Raw genomic sequence first — 16,609 nt, 5'->3', positions numbered from 1 at the left:
TTTTTTCTAATGTTTATTTGTTTTGAAAGAGAGAGAGAGAGCGCGCGCATGTTTGAGCATGCCCCGGGCAAGCTGGGGAGGAGCAGACAGGGTCTGAAGCAGGCTCCCCGCTGGCAGCACAGAGCCTGATGGGCTCCAGTTCACAAACGGCAAGATCATGACCTGAGCTGAAGTCGGTTCCTGAGTTCAAGCCCCACATTGGGCTCTGTGCTGACAGTCCAGAGCCTGGAGCTTGCTTCGGATTCTGTGTCTCCCTCTCTCTCTTCCCCTCCCCAGTTTGCACACACACACTCTCTCTCTCTCAAAAACAAAAAAACATTAAGAAGGGAGAGAGAGAATGAGGGAGAGGATGAAGGCAGGAGAAAGTTTGTTCTCAAAATAAGATACGGTGTTCACTTTATGCAAAGTAGCTCCTGGTTGTTGACACAAGAGACCCACAACCAGCACACAGGGCACTGACCATGGAGAAGAAAATAGAGTAAGACATCGTCCTGGGCCTGAGGGTTGAAGGCCATGCCTCCCACCCAGTAAAACGTCAGAAGTGCTTCAGCATCCTTCCAACAGTGTCCTCAGCATATCCGCCCTCCCCAATAAGAATAAGGATGATGATGTGTTTCCACATGATGTTTTCCCCAACCCTACGCAGCACATAAGGAAAAATATTTTTAAGTTAAAAAGTTCTATGCAAGTTAAAATGTCTGTGCAAGTCAGCTTCTAGACAAGCCTGATGCTGCAGCACTTACAAGTGATAGTGTCCCGAAAGCTTTCTGGAGCCACCTCTGCTCCTGAAGTTCTCCAGGAAAAACACATCACGTGGGGTCATATGCCCTGCCCACCACAGCCTCCCTCCCTAAATGCAACCCCTGTTCTCCATGCTCTCTCTTCTTAGTGTAATGGTTGCACAACATTCTACCAAATGGATGTTTATTCTGTACTTTACCCTTCCCCTGTGAGTCATGAATGTTACTTTTATAAGTGATGCCATGATAAACACCTGATAAATCACTCTTCTCATATCCTGCACTGTCTCCTTAGGAAGAGCCTCAGGGTGATATTGCTGTGTGAGGGGGTACACACAGTCTGATGGCAAAATATCTGTGACCACCTCACATTTGCCAAATTGTGGCAATTTGCTTGCCACCTGCGATACAGGAGTATGATTATGTTACTACATTACTGCCAACACTGGGAATCATCTTACAATTTGGGGTTTAAATGAATAATGGAAAAATTATTGTCCCAGAGTTTTACTTTGAGTGAGTATTGAGTAGTCCTTATTCCCCAATGTCATGGCTATCTGTCAACTCTGAGAGTGGGTTCTCTGGGATTTGGGGCATGCTGAGATGATTCCCTCCCTCCTCTAGCCCTCAATATAGGACTCCAGTCACTGGATCTGAGCTGGAATCACTTCCACACACGGGGAGCTGTGGCCTTGTGCAATGGTCTCCGGGTAAGTCTCTCTCTGGCGGTGGTGTGTTGAAACCAGTGAGGATGGTCAGGGTTTCGCATCCCACCATCTTGAACCTCTTCCTCGTGACCCCCCCTGATGAGTACACACTGAGCTCTCATCAAGTGCTTTCACGTTGTTAGCATCCCTCCCCAATTCCTGGATGTGCCTTCTTCTTTAGGATAAATCCTACTTCAGCAGGTTCACCTTGCTGGGGTCTTGGTGTCATCTTTGGGGATACTTCAAGAGGGCAGTTTAATTAAGGGGTAAAGAATGACCAGACTCTGACTCCCCCCACTGGGAGGGATCTGACTGAGCTCTCCCTCCTGGGGGCCACTGAGCACCCAGTCTGGATGGCAGCAGGGGAGAGAAACCAGGGCCTCTTGGCTGGGTGAGTCACATGCAACCTTGAGGCTGGTGCTGTTCTTTTTCCTCCCCGGAGGCTAATGTAACCCTGCAGAAACTGGATCTCTCTATGAACGGCTTTGGGAACGAGGGGGCTACGGCCCTGGGAGAGGTCCTCAGGCTCAACAACTCCCTGGTCTACATAGACGTCAGCAGCAATGACATCAGCAACGAAGGAGTCATCAAAATCAGCAAAGGACTGGAGTTCAATGAGAGCCTCAAAGTTCTGAAGGTAAAGTCTTTACTTAAGCTGGGGATGGGCCACTTTGTGTGTGTGTCCTTGTGCATGTGTGCACGCCCATGCTTCTCTGTGCGTCCGTGTTTCCATGGCACCCACGTGTCCACGCTTGTGTGCCTGCATCCGTGTATATATCTGTGCGTGCGCACCCATGCATCTGTGTGTATGCATCCACATGCTTATGTGTGTTCATCTGTGTGTGTGCATCCATGTGTGTGTCTATGCATCCTTGTGCCCGTGTGTGTGTATCAGTGCGTGTCCCTGTGTCCTTGTGCGTCCACGCATCCGTGTGTGTGTATGTGTGTATCTGTGGGGGGAGGGTGGGGAGAGCAGGGTGATGGAGTTGCATATTGCTGGAGAGAATCATTGGGAAAATTCACCTTATGTTTCACATGTGCGTAGGTTCTTGACTGTTTCTCTCCTGTAAACCTAATGTCACCCTCTGCTGTCACCAGGTGCATGATGTCAACTCCTAACCAGTCTTCCTTCCTCCCATCTGGGTCTCCTCCAGACTCTGCTTCACCCTGAAGCCAGAGTGTGTGTTTTGAGCAAAGTCTGACTTCCACCCCACCCCCCATCTAGTCCCCTCCAGTTCAGACTCCCCACCCCGTGGCCTCCTGTGGTGCAAGTCCAGTTCTCTCACCCCGGTGTGCTTCTCCAGCCTCAGTTTACCCCATGCTCTCCCTTGTTGTCCAGCCACGGCCTCGGGGGTTTCTTTCAAGATTCTTCCTTATACTCTCATTTCAGTGACTAGTTGACTGGTCACCTCCACTGGTGTGAGAGCTTCCTGAGAGCGAACACTGTGTTTGGTCCTGCCCATTACTATTCCCCCCGGGGCCTAGCTTAGTGCTGGGCATATAGGAGATGCCTGATGAATGTCAGCTAAGTGAATGAGTGGATCCATCTTTCATTTTAAGTTGATTGGCTTATAGACGCTAATGTATAACATGGCAGCTCCTGGGTCGTTGGAAAACAGAAGAAAGATGAGGACTTCCACTACCGGCTCCCCTTTCTGGGGCTCCTGCCGTGAGCCAGGGGCAGACAGGTGGTTTGCTGCTGGCTCACAGCCCGACCCTCCGACGTGCACTCCACTAGCTCCCCTGTCAGATGAGAAAGCTGAGGCTCTGTGACTTGCTCGGGTGATGTAACTCGAGAGGCAAGGAAGTCAGCCTTGCCAGGCTTCCCCGCTGCAGTTCAAATTCCTCAAGATGTGGGGGCGATTCGGGAGGACCACAGGTGTGGGGGTGCTGGTGGAGAAGGACGGGAGTTAGAAATCAGCGATAGGGCGCCTGGGTAGCTCAGTCGGTTAAGCATCTGACTTCGGCTCATGGTGGTTTACAAGTTTGAGCCCCGCGTCAGGCTCTGTGCTGACAGCTCGGAGCCTGGAGCCTGCTTCAGATTCTCTCTCTCTCTCTCCCTCTCTCTCTCTCTCTCTCTGCCTTTCCCCCACTTATGCTCGCTCACTCTCTCTCTCTCTCTCAAAAATAAATAAAAACATTTAAAAATTAAAAAAAAAAAAAGAAATCAGCAACAATGAGCTGCCATCCGAGAGGACAAGCACCTTAGAGCTGCAAAGAGGAAGTCAGATTGCCAGCACTGGAGGGAGCATGGTGACTGTCTAGTGACAGTGAGAGCTGGGAACGAGGCCTGACCAGAGCGGGAGGAGGAGTAACTCAGAGAAGAGAGACTGATGCAGCCTGCCAGTGGCTCAGCCTCTGTGGAACCGTGAAGCCAAGGAAAGTGCAGAGAACCTGCATCTTCCAAGATTGAAAGGTTGCCTCCACAAAATGGCAATAGGGATTTTCTGTAATTGGTGGCGGTACTGGTGATTTTAACATTTTTTTCTACCTCTTTTTGGATTTTTTCTATAATGACCATGCATCACTGTTTAAATGTTTAAACACGTTGTCCCGTGTTTAAATATACTTAAAATTTGTAAATGTTTTAAAATGAAAGAAAAAAATTTTATTGATTTATTTTTATTTTTTAAATAGGCTCCATGCCCAATGTGGGGCTCGAACTCATAACCCCAAGATCAAGAGTCACACGCTCTACTGACTGAGCCAGGCTCGCACCCCAAGAAAAAGCTTTAAACACATCAAGTGCCACCCTCCTTTCCCTACTCTTGGAAAAATAATGATGTTCCCAGGGAAGGGAGTCAAGCAAAGGATTCTAGAAGCTAAGCCCTATGAAGTCTGTGTTTTCGCTCTGGAGTCCATCAGAGCCCGGGAGACACCTGACACATAGTAGATACTCAAAGTTTTGGCTGCCTCATCAAGAAGCCACCCGGTGGAAAGCCTTCAACAGTATTAACTAACATTCGTTTGCTGCTTACTATGTACCAAGCACTCTCTTGAATACTTTGCTTGAATTGATTTATTGGATCCTCAGAGTAGCCCTAAGTGATAGGTGCCCAGTGGCCAGGGAAATAACCCAAGGCCAGAAAGCTAGTAAGCAGAGCCACTGGGATCTATGTTCCTTGCTGTGAACCACCACACCAAGCTTCATTGGCTCCCAGCCCCATTGGAATAATGCCCTGAGTGCTTAGCTAAGTCCACATGGTCCCCGTGATCTGGCCCAGCCCTGTTCTGTGGCCTTGTTCTTTCTGCTCCTGCTCATGAAATGTTTGCTATTGTCCAAACACCTCTACACCTTTGCACTTGCCTCCCCTTTGCCTTCTTTGGTGCATCTCATTCCCTCCTCTGGTCCTAGCCCTGCTTCTTCAGACCAGAATAATCCCTATTAGTCCCGCAAGGCTTAGTTCCAGTGTCCCCTCCACTGTACCAGATGCCCCTTTCCTTGCTCCTGCAGTACCAGTGTGTACCTCTCTGTCACTGCCCTCCCCACACGTCTGATGCTATGTGCTTGTTTGCCTGTGTCCCCCTCTAGAGTGTAAGCTACGTGAGGGCAGAGACCTTGTCACATCTGCCTGTGCATCCCTTAGCACTCAACCCAGCAACCGGCACACGGCAGGCCTCCAATAAATGTTTGCTGGATGGATGGATGGATGGATGGATGGATGGATGGATAGATGGATGGATGAGCAGTGAGATGGGTAGGTGGATGGATGACTGGACAAACAGACAGGGAGACAGATGCCTACAGAGGAGTCTGGGTGGAAGATAGAGATTACGATTTGATGGGAAGAAATGGAAGCCACACTCTGAGCCAGGCTCTCCTATAGCCAGCTCGTCCTCCTTCTGTCTCGCCCCTCCTCCCACAGCTTTTCCTGAACCCTGTGAGTATGGATGGGGCTACGTTACTTATCCTGTCCATCAAGAGGAACCCCAAATCCAAGATGGAGGAGATTGACATTTCTGTAAGTGATTAGATCGTGGTTGCTTGCACCAGGGAGCATGCCAGGTACCACGGCCACGCTATGTTGGCAGGTGCCAACAGCTCTGTCCTCTCATGGGCCCTCACACAAATACTCCATGAAAAGGTCACTCCTTCTAGAGTACGACTTGGCCTTCTCTTGGGTCCTTTTAATAGGAGTAGCCATTCGGTCGATAACATTGTGGTGTGAAATCATTTACCAGATCCTGATGGGTCTAAGAGCAGAAACACCAGAATCAAAGGTGAGAGACCCCCAGAACAGAATTTGTTCACTGCCACCTTTGCTGATGGACAGCCCTGGGCCCCAGAATGGTTCCAGAATCATAGAACTTTTAACTTTTTTGGTATTGATTGATTGATTGATTTAGAGAGCATGCATGAGCACATGCAAGTGGGGGAGGGGCAGAGAGAGAGGGAGAGAGAGAGAATCCCAAGCAGGCTTTGCACTGACAGCACAGAGCCCAATGCGGGACTCAAACTCATGAACTGTAAGATCATGACTTGAGCCGAAGATGGATGCTTAACTGACTGAGCCACCTAGGCGCTCCCAGAATCACAGAACTTTTAGAATCTGAGTCCTAAAACATGTAATAACTTGTATTCTTATTTCGTGACTTGGCTGACTGAGTAGAATTTGAAGGTAAGGCCCCCTGGTGGAGGAGGAAGGCCTGAGGAGGTGACTTCACCGGACCAGGTATTCTTGCCTGAATCCTCAGAGAGGTGATAGCTGGTAAAAACAATATCCTAGACCCGTCCGCCACTTTATACGGTTCCCCCCCCAAAGGGATTTTATAGGCTTCGGCTCATTTGATCCTTCTCTGGGAGGCAGGTAGAGTGCACCCATGTCCTAGAGCTGTTCAAACCACACAAATGTATTGTCTCAGTGTCCTGTAAACCAAAGCCCAAGATCAAGGTCGTGGTAGAACTGGTTCCTTCAGAGGACCACGAGGAAGAATGCGTGCTGTGCTCCTGCCAGCTCCTGGTGGTTTGGTGGCAATCTGTGGTGTTCCTCGGCTTGGTGGGAGCATCGTCTTGATTTCTGTCTGTAGCTTCAAATGGCGCTCTCCCCGCGTGCACATCTGTCTCTGTATTCAAATGCCCCTTTTTAAATTTTTTTTTTAACGTTTATTTATTTTTGAGACAGAGAGAGACAGAGCATAAACAGGGGAGGGGCAGAGAGAGAGGGAGACACAGAATCTGAAACGGGCTCCAGGCTCTGAGCTGTCAGCACACAGCCCGACGCGGGGCTCGAACCCACAGACCGTGAGATCATGACCTGAGCCGAAGTTGGACGCTTAACCGACTGAGCCACCCAGGTGCCCCAGGACTTCAACATCTTTTTGATGGGAACACAATTCAACCCATAACAAGAACTGTCCCTCATTTTCCCATTTTACATACAGGGAAACTGAAACAGAGAGGTTGGATCACTTGCCCAGGAATACACAGCAAGTGAAAAGCACAACAAAGAGTAAAGCCGAGGCTTCTGCCTCCCACTCTAGTGCAGTGTTAAAGTCTTGTTGTGTTATTTTAAAGCCACACTAATATGACGTTTTGCCAAGATTTCAATGCCTTACAATTATATCAGTGATGATATTTTGAATATTTAAACCCAAACACCTTGGAACTTAAATAATAAGTAAAATTTGGACTTAGGTTTGCCACAGATTATAAAACATTAGAAAAACATACCTGCTTTTCTTTTCAGTCTGTCCCCTGGTTCAGTCTGTTTCTCCTTAGGGGGCTTCTCTCTGCGCTCATCCTACAGCTCTGACCTTGTACCCCTGAGGCTGCCTTAGCTCCCACCCCACCCTGCCTCTGGGTCTCAGTTATGTGTCCAGATTTTGTTGGCATTTGCTCTCCCTCCTTCCCCCCGCCCCCAGGGCAGGTTGGAAGGCGTGGAGTCAGTCACTGTCTTGGTGTCTGAGGGAACGTTAGAAATGGTGCTGTTTAGGCCCCAGCTGGCACAGAAACCCACAAGCTGGGATCACACTGGCATTTTACAAGCCTGCCAGGACAGACAGGTCTGAATTACACTTTTCCTTCTCTTTTATCATCTCTCCTGATGTAACTCTAAACAGTGTTGGAATTCCTTCACTGCTTCTAGAACTTTCTCTAGAATATCTACAAATCAGGATGGGGGAAGCCGTCAGCCCTTTAGCATGAGTTTCATTATTTGAAGTGGCAGAAGTGGTCAGAACCACATCTGAGGAGTGAAGCAGGCTGACTGAACCAGTGAAGGCCCAGTTTGGTCAAATACTGCTTCATAGACCATGTCTTCTCCTGTGGCCTACAACCCAGCTCTGAGGGCACTTCCAAAAGGGGAGTTCCCAATGGGTTTTGAGCCAGGACAGGGTGGTTGGAATGAGGGATCCTCGTCCGGGGCACCTGCTCCCAAGACCAACACTGGTGTAGAAATGGACATTTTAGGACATTTGCCTCAGGACCAGTCTCCTAACCCCATAGCTGTGTCTCATCTGTCCCATGCAGACACCGATGCTCGCCATCTAAGAGCAGAGCCGAGCTGACCGTGTGTGACACAGGCTGCTGGCACTCGACTAGGACATCTGATCACACTCATGTGCAAACTTTACAAGTCAAATCACAAGCCCTAGGAAAGATGAACTCTCCCAGTCTAGAAGCAGCACTGCAGAACAAGCTGGAAAAGACCAAACAAAAACAAACAAAAAACAAAAAACGAAAAAAAAAACCTCTCTGCCTTTGGCTTGGATGGGGCGGCTGGTCTGCAGGGGGGTGGGGGATGGGCGTGGGGGTGGAGATGTTACAACAGCGGGCGATGCCTTCCTCACGATGGGTCCCCTCTCTCCCCTCCTCAGAATGTGCTGGTGTCTGAGCAGTTCGTAAAAATATTGGATGGGGTGTGTGCCATCCACCCCCAGCTGGACGTGACGTACAAGGCAGTGCAAGGCTTCTCTGCCAAGAAAGAGCTGCTCTTGTGGACAAACCCCATGAAACTGATCCAGGTGAGCCCTTGCTTTCCTCTCAGAGACCCCAAGGACCAGCGTCTCCCCCTCCCCGAAGTGTCTGCACAGTCCTCTCTGACAAGGAATGTCTCAGACATGGAATATTCCCTGTGGATGTTGGGTCCCCTCAGCAGGAAGAGGGGATCTGGGATCTGGGTGAAGAGGGAGGGGCTTGGAACAGGATGGTTTCCACCAGCCAGGCTCCTCCACCTGTTAATGTGTGGCTGAAGGCAAGTCGCTGTGCTCTCTGTGCCCCAGTCTCTTCACCTGGAAAATGGGCATAACGATAGGACTCACCCCGGGAGGGCTGCTGTGAAGATTGAATTCTACAACACACAAGAAGTGCTTAGAGCAATGCCTGGCCAATAATAAGCGCCCAACAAATGCCAGCTCTTTCCAATAGCCAGTAAGGATGCCAAGACACCCCTGTGGTGAAGACAGCTGTTTGGTGGCTCCAGCTAAAGTGGGACCCTCAGATCCTTTATATCCAGTGGTGACCTGCCCCTGGCTCTAGTCTTAGATCACAGGAGGCAGATAAAAGCATGGAAATGAAAACCCAGACAATTTTAGAGCTGCCAGGGAGCTCCTCTGGTCTGACCACCTCACAGAGTAGCGCCCAGCCCAGGCTGGTGTTCCCATGCCTGGCTCTCACTGGAGGCAGAGTTGACGGGGAAGCTGGATACAGACTGCTTGCTACCTGGGGTGATACCCATGCAGATGTAGATTCTAGAGGACGTGTGCCGCTGGGGCTACCTTCTGCCCCTTGGTTGGTCTGCTCTGTGCCTCAGTTTCCAGGACTAAACAGAAGAGCTCTGCATGGCAATTATTGTTGTGTGGAAAGTTCTAGAAGGCAAGGGGGGTATCGAGTACCTTCACAAGTCAGACGACATCAGATGGAACCGAGGGGACACCTGTTTTGCAAGGGATGGAGGATGATGCAGGGAATAGGAATGGAGATCTCAGATGGAAAGCGGGGGCCCCACCCCTGCTTAAAACAGCATAGAAATCTCTAGGGATCTCATAGGAATCTCAGATTAGAAACCGAGCCAGATATGCGATGTAAAACACAGTCTTTCCCCTCTGGGGAGAGGGGACAGGCAACAATCTGGTTGCAAAGATGGGACAGAAGCAGTAACTTCTCATAGAAAGCATCATACGATAAATAATAAATGAGTGACCAAGGCAGCAAATACCATCTGAATCCAGATTAGAGGCCACTGTGGGATTAGGCAAACAGAAAGGGACATGTCCTGGGGAAGGGTCTTGAAGAGCAAGAAAGAATTCAGGTCAGTGACAGTGACAGGGAGGGAGTTCTGGGGAGAGGGTTCCCACTAGCAGAGGAGCAGAGCAGGGTGCACACAGTGTGCTTGGGAGATGGGAACAGAACCATGTGGCTCCAGCAGGAGAACCGTGTGGTTCCAGGCTCCTGCAAAGCCTGGAAGCCAAGGCTACCCAGGGAGGCTGGGGCTAGATGTGGCGGTCCTCAGATTCTAGGCTCAGGGCTGGGGTTGGATTCCACAGGGAGCGGGAGCCAGCTACAGTTGCAGAGCAGTGGGTAAGGTGAATCCGGTAGGACCAAAGAGTAACCTTTCAGGCAATGGGGAGGGAAATAAACTGAAGGGGGTAAATATGAGAGTGGGAATGCTAATGAAGGCACTATGGTAGTATTCTCCGTGTGCTAACTAGTATTCTAGAATGGTGCCTTGCCTGAGGATAGCAGTGGAAGTGGAGGGACAGATGTAGGAGATCCCCTAATGGGAAGCTCCAGGATTTGGTAAATGGCTGGGCACATGGTGCATGTGGGCAAGTATGCGTGTGTGTGTGTGTGTGTGTGTGTGTGTGTGTGTGTGCGCGCGCGCTGGGAGAAGGGAGGCCTGTGATGATAGGAGAGAGCCAATGATAACTCCAAAACGTCAAGCCCAAGGGACTAAAATAAAGGTGGTGACGCTGCCACCACAGGGAGGTCTTCTGTAGCCCCACCCTCTCCACCTACCCATCCCCCCTGGTTCCCGGAAATCCAGCCCCACAAGATTTCCCCCTGTTTCTCTGCACTAGCTCTCACTCAGCTCCAGGCCTGTGCACATGCAGGTTCCTCTGCCTGGAACACCCTTCTTCCTGTCCTCAGTGTCGTACTCATTCCTACTCTTTCTCTAGGTCTCTATTCAAGTTCACCTCCTTGGGCCTGCCAGGTCTGGGAGCCTGGGCCACCTTTTGGCGGAAGGTGGCAGTGGAGGGTGGGGATGGGGTGGGGTGTTGTTAACAGATGTTACAAAGTCAAGTATTTGCTTCTGGTGTCTCCGGTTTCTCTCAGAGCTATGCAGACCAGCACCAAATCACGGTCATAGACTTCTTCAAGAGCTTGAACCCTAATGGAAGAATGATGATGTCTGTGGGTGACTTCCGGAAAGCTATGATACAGGTGTGCTGAACCCTAGTGGCAACAGCCAGTGTGGGGTGTGTGTGTGTGTGTGTGTGTGTGTGTGTGTGTGTGTGTGTTTAGGCCTGGGAAGGGGTAGGCAGAGAGCTCCATTGACTTTGCATGTTCCATCCACTTCTTCAGCAGGACAAGGTCCCTATGAACCCGTACCAAGTCAGGGAGCTGATAAAGAAGCTGGCTGAGAAGACAGGCATGGTGAACTTCAGGTCAGTCTAGGCCCAGCGCCCATCTTATCCTGCTTCTGCCCTAGGCAGGCCCCCAGTTCTCTATAAGGCGTCCCAGTGGTGTCTACATTTGATCAGGTACAGCCTCCCCTGAAGCAGCTGGCCGCGCCCTCCCTGGCTTCCGAGGCTGGCCCCACTGTCTGCCCTCCTCCTCAACTTCCAATTCACCCTCCCAGCAGAGCTGCAGCCTCAAGCGTGTGCTGTTGGCTGTGGGGCCAGATTCTGGGGACACAGTGTCAAAGCCAAGTAGGAGGGGACGTAACAGAGCACGTGGGTAGGCCCTGGCGTGGTGAGAGGTCTGTGGCAGGTGCCTGGGTAGCTCAAAGAGGAGGATTACTCGGGCAAGAAACAAGGGTGGAAGCGTGAGCCTCACGTGGCTGGGAAACTGCAGCCACTCAGCTCTGCTGTGGCCTAGGGGATGATGCCGTTGTGACTTGGGCTCAATTCCTTAAGGAGACAGGAAAGGGCCTGTGTAACAGTAAGAACTGTAAGAACACCTGTGAGCCCCTACCTCCTCGGGCCAAGTACTCTGTGGGGCCCCAAACCTGCCCAGGTGCCTGACGCTGTGGTCGCCCATATGTGGCCCAGGTACCCGGCACTGTCATGACCCATATGTGGCCCAGGTGCCCGGTTCTGTCATCACCCGTACGCAGTGAAGGATGAAGGCTCCCAACTGACCCAGCAACCTCTTGTCTTAGACACCAGTCCTTAGGGAGCTCTATCAGAGGGACCCCCCTCTGGTCCTGCCCCCTGAGCCTCCCCACCCTGGACCTCTGTTCTGTGCCCTCTTCAATACTTGCCATGGGGAGAAGCCAGGGCAAAGATAGGAAAGGCAGCCGGACCCATCTGCACACCTTGCTTCTAGGGAGGGGGCAGCTCTTCACAGGGCTCTTAGTCTCCAAGTGTTTAGAATGGGGTGTAACCACAGCACCCAAGCGGCTTTGTAAGGATAGAGTAGGGACAATGTGCCTAAGAGGCTGGCACACATCACCCAGCAAGGGGGCTCGTTCTGAAGATGTCTCAGGCTTGCACGTCCCCCACACCGCATCTCTGTCCTGAAACTCCCCACCTGTCCCCCCCTAAAGTGGTGCTTGTTGTCCTTGGGAAGCTGGTGGGAAGTGCCCAGGCAGAGGCCAAGAGACCAGGTTCCAGGTCCAGCAAACCCTTCAGCTTTGCAGATGAGGTCAAGTAGCCATCAAGAGGCAATAGTGGGGTCTGGGTCCCCGTGTCTTGGGAACTGAGGGGGCGGTCTCTCGTGGGCACCTCAAATTGTCCCTCAGCTCTATTCTCATTGAAGAGCAGAGCGGTCATTTTTATTGTTGCGTGAATTTTTTATTTTCATTTTTGTTACAAATAATATCTACTTGTAAAAATTCTAAATCCACAGAAGTATAGCAAGAAGAAAGTGAAGGTTCTTTTTTTATCTCTTCTCCACGGTACATGCTGCCTCCCATGAACAGTCCCAGCGCACATTTCCGTGCCTTTCCCATACTTGCCATCGAGTGTGCACGTGTGCGTGCACACGTGAGTGTGTGTGGTGTAGTGGTTTAAAATGTGGGCTCTGAGGCCAGACTGCCTGAGTCCCAAGCCCAGCTCCACTCCTGTGCACGTTACCCAATCTCCGTAAGCTTCAATTTCCCCATCTGTACCGTGGAGCTTATAATAGTACCCATGACATTGGAGCTTTTGAGAAGTAAATGGATTAATGCCTGTAAAGCATTTAGAACATTACCTGGCATGTGCTAGGCTCCGAGTACACATATGTTTTATTATACATTATTGTACCCTCACACTGACAAACACACGGTTTCTTGTTTATCCTAAATAGAATCATGCTATCACGTTCCTCTGAATTTGCTCTGCCTTCCAGTATGCCTTGGCAATCTTTCCATGTTTGTGCATTTAGATCCATCTCAGTCTTTTTTAACTGCCGCGTGCTATTTCATAGCACAGAAGTCTCCTTATTTATCTCATTGTTAGGGACATTTAAATTATTTCCATTGTTTTGCTACTACAAATAATACTATAACCAGCATCCTTTTGTAGATGGTGTTTGCCCACACATGCTTCTCTAACAAGGTGGAGCGGATCCAGGGCAATCGCTGGGCCAAAGGGTGTGCACATTCTAAATTTCAGTCGACTGCTAAACCCTTCCTTGCCAATGGCAAAAACCGATTCTTCTGCCCCCTCCCCGGGCTGACACCAAAACTTACCCATGTTCAACCCTCCTGCTGCGATGGGTTTACAAATGATCCTGCTTGGATTTGAGTCTGCCTAAACACTCCCTTCAATCAGGCGGCATTGGCACTCAGCATTATCCCCTTACCTTTCAAACCAGTTTCCTAAAAACAGAGAAGCGGTAGCAACAAGTCTGGTCTGAAAAGAAGTCGCCGCGACGGAGAGGTCCTGGCAAGTCGATTGGTGGCATTCAGGAGGCGAAGATCTGTTCTGAAACCTCCGTAGACAAACACCAAGGCCAGACTGCGAGCGAGCCAATAAAGTCTGCCTGGGTCCCCATGTCTCTGGGCTGCAGGTGGCGTGCCCCTGCCCCCCCCCCCCCAACTGGAGCAGCGCCCTTTGGTTTTGGCGACCAGCAGGGGGCGCATCCTTGGTGGCCTTAGTAGGAGCCGGAAAACAAATTGGGAATGCAATGGTGTTGCTAGGCAGCAGGAAAAGAGCGGGGGGGGGGGGGGGGGGGGGGGGGGGCGCGGGAGGAAGGGGGGGGGGGGGGGGGGGGGGGGCTGCTTTAGAAGCAAATGCTGAGGGGTCATGTGGAGAGAGCCCAGGATGGGAGACAGAGAGACCTGGCATGTAGTCATAGCCCAGCGCCACCTCGCCACCTGAGCGTGGAGCCTTACGCTTCCATCGGAAAAAAGTAGGACAGCCGAAATTAAGGCTTCCCAATCTGTTCTGGGAATCTACTGTTCTACATTTCTTTTTAAAATTCCTTGGAAGCTAAGGAGACACGAATTGCTGAGCATGAGAGCAGGGATAGTCAAGAACAGCATGCGCTGAGCAGGTGCGGGGATGGGTAACTGGCCGGTTCTGATTAGCCCCGCCAGTCGTCTCTGTGGATGCACAAGGGCAGGGACTGAATCACACATCTCTGTACCACCGCACAGTGCCTGACACATAGGAGATGCTCAATAAAGACCTATGGGGTGAACAAACACATTCACCTGGCAATTTTGGGGGGCAAGTGGTGGAAAAGTGGGAAAGTTTGGGGGTGACCAGGAACCGACCCTTTAGAGCCCTGATGTGTGATGCATGCTGAAACGGCATCTCGGAATCCAGTCACTGCCTTTGGCTTTCCCTTTGCTTCACCAGGACTGGAGTGGAGGCTGAGGCCTCTCTGCCCATGTGGCAGAATCATTATTTGAAATAATTTATACCCCCTCCCCACAGTGCATTTTCCCCTTTCCCTTCCTTATTCAAGGTCTTAGCCTGAAATTGAATTTCCATTAATTGGGTGACAGAGGGGCTCAGAGTCAAAATTAGGATAATAAAAGAAAATAAAGAAATGCACTAAGGGGTTCGTGGGCTGAAACTCACATCTCTCATACTTGTCAGGGTATGTAGATGTCTTTGACTCCACAAATAAATCGAATCCCCTTAAAATCAGGAGCCGTGTCATTTAGGTTTATTATAATCTATAAATTTCCCCCACCAAGTCTCTTGTCCAGCAGCTGCTGGTGTCTGGGTGGAGCCCTGAGGATTATGAAGCCAGGGGGTATCAAAAATTGTGGACTATGTTATGGATCAATAAAAACAGCAAAGTTTTCTCCAGATGCTTTTAATGTATCTCTTGCATAAAAATGAAAGGCAGCAATTTTCTGATCAAATGTTATGTTTTGCTTGGGTAGCTTTGGGGAAATTATGGAGATATAGGGAAGCTAAAATCCACCCCCTCGCCCCCAATCCTCCAGGCCAACCCTCAACATTACCAATCCCAAGAAAGTGAAGGACGACAGAGTCAAAACCTGCCTGCAACAGTCTGGGAACCTTCCCAAAGTTGGAGTAATTCCGACTAGTGGCCACTAGGTGTCAGGTCAGCTTCAAATTCCTGGTGAACACACTGCTTCCAGATCCTTACAGAACGCTTTGCAGCCTTTGTACTTTCTGTGATCTCCCAAACTTCTGCCCACCATCCCCCAAAAGCCCGACACATGAAATCTGAGCCCTGGAGTGTCCAGCAGCCTGACACTTGGGCAAACCTCTCCAACGCTCAATGTCCTCGTTGTGAATTGCGGTTTCTAACAGCGAACTTCGCACCGGTGCTGTGAGGCAGAAAATCAGGGGTGGGCGGGTAAAAACTCCGTAAATATTCAGTCCCCTCCCCCAGTCAGCCCACCCTGGAGCCGGGCAAGACAAGAGGAGACAGTGTTTCATTTGGGTAGGAGTGCACGAGAAACTCATCCTCTGACCATCAGCTTGCCCAGTCTGGAGGCTGGTGGGCGGGAGCTGCAAACCCAAGGTGGAGGTACTTGCAAAGTAGGAGAGGCCAGCAGGTCAAAATGACCCAGAGGCATTGGACTACACGCCCAGCACTGAAGGAGGTCCAGCTGCAAGCTGGGAATCAGCACCTGGCTGTGCCCCTCCTAACCTGCCCTAACTCGGTGGTAGCTTTTTGTTCCTCATAGAAACCCGGTGCAGGAAGAGTTTATTATCCTATTTTACAGTTGGGGAAACGGATGCATGGAGAAGTTAAGCATCTCACTCAAGCTTTCTTGCTAGTAAGTGGGGAGGCGGAGACGCAGGCCCTAACAATATAGCTCTGGCTCCCTGGGGTCTTAACCACTGTGCTTCCCTGCCCCCTGCGGCTTCTGTGCTGCAGCTCCACATCCAGACCTCGGAGTTTAAATGCACTTACTCTGTCTACACTGTGTCTACAACAGAGTGAGGAACAACTAGATTGATAAGCAAGCACGAGCTGCAGGCCAGGAGGGAGGCAAAGGCGGAAGATACTGTTCTAGTGTGGCTGATTGCTGAAGGTCAGGTTGACAGGCCGACCCGGCTCCCAGTATTGATCAGAAATTGTGCCAGGGGAGGTAGGACGGGAGGACAGAAGGAAGCACATGGAAAGCACTGTGCACCCGCGTCTTAAAGCAGTTAAGCATACGGGGTTCTGGCACCGGACATTTTGAGGTTTGAATTGCGCCTGGCTTTCCCACTTAGCTCTGTGACTTTGAGCCAGTCACTCAACCTTTCTGAATCTCAGTTTCCTCACCCGTCAGTAGAAATTATAATGGTCTCCCCTCCCCCACAATTTAATGAGATTGTGCCAGTGAAACCCAAGGCCTAGCATACAATAAGTGCTTCCTATAAGGATGACCTCATCACAGTGGCTTTCCTTTCCGAGAGGTGGGGGGAGGGGAGGCCTAGGTCCTGCAGGGCACAAGAGGGGCCACACCAAGCAGCCATCTTTGAAATATCTAAGTACTGGGCCATTTTCCTTTTTTTTTTTTTTTTTTTGGATTTGGGTTCTGTTTTATTTTGATTTTTGTTTTTGTTTGGTTTTGTTATTTATTTAAATCAATT

The 16,609-nt window shown here is 50.4% G+C and overlaps 1 protein-coding gene across 6 annotated transcripts in view; it reads left to right on the top strand.

Annotated features, from left to right (window-relative positions):
* LRRC74A (leucine rich repeat containing 74A) overlaps positions 1-15,224 on the top strand; it is a 33,182-nt gene extending 17,958 nt beyond the window's left edge. For 4 of the 6 annotated variants that reach the window (XM_049612447.1, XM_049612446.1, XM_049612445.1 and 1 more), the window contains 7 exons: positions 1,365-1,450; positions 1,890-2,084; positions 5,314-5,409; positions 8,264-8,410; positions 10,722-10,829; positions 10,971-11,053; positions 13,410-13,588. In XM_049612447.1, the coding sequence (XP_049468404.1) occupies positions 1,365-1,450; positions 1,890-2,084; positions 5,314-5,409; positions 8,264-8,410; positions 10,722-10,829; positions 10,971-11,053; positions 13,410-13,434 (740 nt within the window). In that variant the 3' untranslated portion in view covers positions 13,435-13,588. Of the gene's footprint in view, positions 1-1,364; positions 1,451-1,889; positions 2,085-5,313; positions 5,410-8,263; positions 8,411-10,721; positions 10,830-10,970; positions 11,054-13,409; positions 13,589-14,757 lie in introns of those variants that run through there. The other 2 variants (XM_049612448.1, XM_049612444.1) reach the window with 2 other exon arrangements.
* Positions 15,225-16,609: the final 1,385 nt, after the last annotated feature.

This window comes from Panthera uncia, assembly GCF_023721935.1.
Source record: "Panthera uncia isolate 11264 chromosome B3 unlocalized genomic scaffold, Puncia_PCG_1.0 HiC_scaffold_1, whole genome shotgun sequence".
NCBI lineage: Eukaryota > Metazoa > Chordata > Mammalia > Carnivora > Felidae > Panthera > Panthera uncia.
The sequence above is the reverse complement of the archived record's forward strand: the minus strand, read 5'-3'. Positions and strand labels throughout refer to the sequence as shown.